This window comes from Colletotrichum siamense, assembly GCF_013390195.1.
Source record: "Colletotrichum siamense strain Cg363 chromosome Unknown KSG_Cg363_contig01, whole genome shotgun sequence".
Lineage (NCBI taxonomy): Eukaryota > Fungi > Ascomycota > Sordariomycetes > Glomerellales > Glomerellaceae > Colletotrichum > Colletotrichum siamense.
The window spans coordinates 1,583,258-1,588,567 of NW_023501014.1; the positions used below are offsets into that span (position 1 = coordinate 1,583,258).

Here is a 5,310-nt window from a genome sequence, read left to right on the forward strand (position 1 = left end):
CTCGTCTCTACTCAAGTGAATCAGTCCATCGTGCACTCATCCCCCTTCATTATCCTTGCTTCTGTCCATGTATTCTATCCAAAGATGATAGAATGAGTACCTCATGTCGCTTGGCCACAGCTTTTGCCGCCTGCAAGACTGAGAGAGCGGGGGAGGCTTTAGTATCCCTGCGATTCAGTGCTCAAGATAACAGACAACTATTGTCTCTACGGAGATGATACCTGCTAGAATAGCGACAATATATAAGCTTTAGCAAGTTCACGATCATAGAAACACTGATAGAGAACGTTGAAGGCGATATCGCTTGGGAGTGGCGCCGCGTTATGATAGCGCAAAGTTTCAGATTATCGTGCTCAGCTCGTCTGTGTCGGATCATGACCAGCCGATATTGTGATAAAAGAAAGGTCTGCAATTACTGTAACATAGATAGCAACAGTGATCGACGAAGCTTTGGTGTGTCTACCCTTCCACCGCACTGATGTTGCATCATCTCAGCGTTGTTCGCAGCATAGGCTGTCATGCTTCATAGAAGCTCGTCTTCCGCTTTTATCAGAATTTTCTGGTTATCGTTGAGGAAGTATTCCTACGAAACTAAAGATGAAGACTATGAAGAACCAAATCTCCATTTGATGAGAGCACTCACACTGACGACGGCTAGTTTACATGGACACCGTAAAGAGCGCATTGCCGGGATGGCAATACAGCCTTATGGACATCTAGGTGATCTTGCTACTTTAAGACTCACTGTCTCAAAGTTTGTGAGTTCAGCCTGATGATTTCTTCTTTCGTATTCTCCGGTTGTCTCACTCAGAGAATAGATAGAACTTATCTTACAGGCAACTCTCAGTATGTCTCTTTCTCTCCCGGTACCCTGACTATACCTGGGAGAATAGCCACAAGATGATGGATGAGCACGATGTAGTTAAACAAGCCCGAGCCTATTCCTTGTCTTCGTAGTCACTTGAATCCGATGGTCCTTCGGGTGCTCATATCTTAGGCATTCGTGCGTACGGCGCCAATTCAGAGGTTCCATTCTTGCAGAAACAAGCTCACGGAGCAGAGGTTGTATCAAACTGATATCAAACACGATGCGTACGTCCTTCCATGGTTACCCTCAATTTCGGCAACCAACTTCGCTCACAGGGCAGTCCGACCGACATGGTGGCCCTCCGATGCGCTAACGCAAGTTGCAGGGAAGGAAGGCAGGCTAGCCCCATTTCTTGATTCAGCCGGCATACTCAACCGGTTATGGAGATGACGGAAGAAGCTCGACATAAGCTCACGATGACAGTCTTACCATTGCCTAACATTGCAATTATGTTGTATAACTCTGGAGAATCGTCAGTAGTGTTAGGTACATGAACCCAGTATTCATTGTCGTAAGAGACTTGATTTTTGAGATCGAGAAGGCTGTTTTATATTAGCATTCGTGAAATTGGATCATTCTCGCGCGATGTCATAAGTCTGGCATTCCAGCATGTCCTTCCCGAACCAACGAAAGCTCATCAAGGGTGAGGACAGAAGCAAGCGTTGAGTGAACAAGTCCTAGGACTGCCGTCACAGTAGCGCTAGATAGTATATAAAAGTATGCTGGCAGCACAAAGACTAAATCGCACAGGCGAGCAATTTCTGAATCTCGTCTCCCAATGAGACTGAAAAAAACAAAACACCGAAATCCTTTAGGAATTCATCAGAGCATATTAGGAATGTTTGATAGGAAGCGACTGGTTTACCTGACCCTCATCTTTGCCTCGGATTAGTGCTATCTTCTCTATTCTTTACACTAGCGAATAAATGACGGACGGGACGTTGTCAACAGCTTCTGCTATTGGTTGGATCGACGCTGTGTTCCGCGTGATGTACAACTGGCTGCTTAATAGCATAAGTCGTTGCAGCGCAAGGCAATTGTCTCTCCTTAAACTAATATAGCTCACACCTAGACTGTAACTTATATATTTACGACGTTCCCTAAAGTAATTTATTTAGCTCGTAAGATGTTTCTTGGAGTGGCGTGGACTTGCGCGGTGGTTGCTCAGACTGGGAATCTGACAACCAGCATCTCTTCTAGGCTATTTAAAGTCGAAAGAGCTTAGAAGTGACTCTCAGACGCAAGGAGAATGTCAGTTCTTTTGCAGGTGTACTGGGTGATCTCGAGTGTAGGAAAGAATCTGGACACGTCCTCCAGCCAGCGATTACCGCCGTTCTCACTACTGGTGGCAGAGCCGTCGTCGCGTTGCCGACATCATGTATCCCGAATAGTCCGCGGGAGTTGAACAAAGATAGAGCCCAGAGACAACACAGCCCATGAGCCTACATCTAGGCTCTGTACATGGGCTGGAAGTATGCGAGTCCATCAGTTATATTCAATGGATGTCATGAACATAACGCACCAATGATGACAAAGAATGTGATTGAGAAACAACCATACTCACAGGGCTAGGCATGGCTTATTGTATAGCTGCGATGGCGAGCTTTTCACGACATCACGATGTTCAGTAGACCAGCCGAACCCTGCTTTTCCTGTCAAGGCCAGCATACTAGAAGACACATCACGGACCCTTGAACACGCCGGCTTGACGATCCAACCCGGCCCGGTTCCCTTCAGCAATCCCAAGCAAACGCCTTACACCTTCAGCTCCCTCAGCCCATCTACCAATAACCGGCCAGCCAAATGTAAACTCCCATCAAGCATCGACCGGACCTGCTCCCGCACCACACCTCCTCCCCTCCGGATCCGAACCCGGTGGCGCCCACCCCAAAGCCGAGTCCAACCCTCCAACTCCCGAGTATAAGACCCATAAGGGAATGGCACATACCCGCACCAAACAAGACCCCAAAAGGATACACATCCAAAACCACCCGACCCCAGCCCTAAATCCAGAGGCGTGTCTCTATCCTCCCTCCCCCAGAAACAAGGCAGAGGCAGAGACCCGGAAAACCGAGGCGGGGTGCGTAAGTGCTTTACCGGACGAGGGGGGGAAGGGAGGGAAGATCCCGCGCCCTCGGGTCCTGCGATCCCGCATCTTCCCGAAGAGGGCCCCCATCCATCCACCGGGACTGGGAAGCATTCGTACCTACACTACTACACCCCGGGAAAAAAGTCACACAGTCCCCACAAAGATTACTTTGACTACATGTCAAGCTCATCGACGAAAAGAGACTTGCGAGATGCAAGATGCGGCGGACGGGAACGGGGGGGAGATGTGACGGGGTGCATGGCATGGCCTCCACGCGGGAAGGTCAGTTTAGTCTCCAGTCCACTTAGATCTTCAGCCCGGGCCAAAACTTCTGTTCCTGAACTTCAACTTCACCCCGAAACAATTCAATCAATGTCCCCCGTGGACAACTTCCCAATCCGTCACCCTCTTTTCCAGTAATTCAAGGCCAAGCTTTCGTGTCAAGTCCAATGTTCATCCCAAACCTGTCAAACACAGGCACAACCCGAGCCACGTGACCTGCTTCCATCCAACCAATCAAATCCCACCCTTTTACTCTGCTCTCTTCCTCTAATTCCCGAACACCACCCACTTTTTAATTCCCGCCGGGGGACGGACGGCCAATGCTCCCTCCCTCGCAATGACAGTGTCTGTGTGTGCTGTGCTTGCTGTGTCGCGCGAAATTTCGGGAGCCGCAGCGCAAAAAGCTCAACAAAACCACCACCACCTCTTCAACCCGCCAAACCACGTCCACGACCACGCTCCCCCTCCCCTCTCAATCTTAATCCGACGACGACAAAATGGCCGCTATCGTCAAGGCGATCAACGCAAAGATCAGGTCTAACCCTGTGACGGACTATGTCTGCTCTACCCGTACGTGCTTTCCCCTCGAATTTTTTTCAAGGTGGAGGGTCCGCGGCCGGAGTTAGCGGGGATTATCCGCACCCAAGCTCCCCAAAGGGAGAGCATCGCAAGCTCTGGAAGCTTTAGATTGCTGTCGCGATGTGATGGGAAGCTCTGAGAAGCCCGAATAAAGCGAATTGCATCGTTTCCGGGGCTTGCGGCCGAGAGAGAGCTGTGCCGTCACCGGCCTGGAGCTCCGGCGCCGGAGGCCCGGGAATGCTGAAGCCTGTCGCGATAGCTTCGCGGATGAGTCAAGCCGAGAATGATATAGCTAACAATACTTGACCAACAGACTTCTGGGGACCCGTCTCCAACTTTGGTATCCCTCTGGCCGCCGTCATGGACACCCAAAAGTCTCCCGACCTGTACGTTTCCCCGCCGCCGCCCGCAATCGCAATCGCGATATATGCATCCGCGAATCCGCACCCTGATAAGGAACTTTGATATACTGATACGCACACCACACAACAGCATCTCCGGCTCCATGACCGGTGCCCTTTGCATATACTCCGCCACCTTCATGCGCTACTCTCTCGCCGTCCAGCCCAAGAACTACCTCCTCTTCCTCTGCCACTTCGTCAACGAGGGCGCCCAGCTCACCCAGGGCTACCGCTGGCTGCAGTACAACCAGTGGGGCGGAAAGGAGGCCCTGAACGCCAAGAACGCCGTCGAGGGCGTCAAGGACAAGGCTGCCGCCGTCGAGGCCAAGGTCGAGAAGGCCATCGGCAAATAAGCCTTCGACGTACCTTGAGAAGGGGGAAGGGAGCTTTCTTTATGACAGAGGGGGTCGTTCGGGGGCGTAGGATTGACGCTTCCTCGCCGTCGAGGTGGTTAACAGCTGAGATGTGGGGGCGGCTCTCGCAACGCCCGGGAGGGATGTTACGAGTCTCGTTGACCACGAGTGCCGTGAATGAAGACGTGATAGGAGGAATCCCCGTCTGAGAGGTCATGGCTGGCCCCCGCATCACCAGCTGGGGCGCGAAACGTGGGTGGTAGCTGGCGGTTTACTGTACCATCATCACCTTTGCATTGTGGACATGCCTTTTTTCGTCTTTTTTTTCTCCCGGGAACGGGACCCCTGATTCCCCGGGGCAAACATCCAAGGACGCGGGCCTTTTTTGTCGTTCAGTCTCCGGCCCGCTATTTCGTATAATAGAAAAAGCGAAACTGTTTCTGGGATCTCTGGCACGTGTGCCAGCTTCGAACTGTGAGAGCAAGAGACAAACATGTTCAAAAAGGTTGAGTGACAAAGTGTGTGTGAGAGAGTTTCTCTTGGCCGCGATAGCCAAGAGGTCTGGAACTTGGATGTGGAGGGTAGCAGTGACAACGGCGGTTGCAATCATGGTCAAGCGGCGGTGCTTTGATGGTGGACCGCCGCACTCGGGGCCTTGATCCGAACTATGGGAAGTCTGGAAAGGTTTCCCCGTGAGTTTCTTCGTAGTTTTTTTTTTTTTTTTTTTGCGCGCATCCA

At 51.4% G+C, this 5,310-nt stretch overlaps 1 protein-coding gene across 1 annotated transcript; it reads left to right on the top strand.

The window, feature by feature from the left end:
* Window positions 1-3,736: 3,736 nt before the first annotated feature.
* On the top strand, window positions 3,737-4,572 carry MPC1 (Mitochondrial pyruvate carrier 1; the record flags this gene model as incomplete). The annotated part of the gene is made up of 3 exons (XM_036632241.1): window positions 3,737-3,809; window positions 4,132-4,204; window positions 4,311-4,572. The coding sequence occupies 3 exons, from the start codon at window positions 3,737-3,739 to the stop codon at window positions 4,570-4,572; spliced, it is 408 nt and encodes a 135-aa protein (XP_036501285.1).
* Window positions 4,573-5,310: the final 738 nt, after the last annotated feature.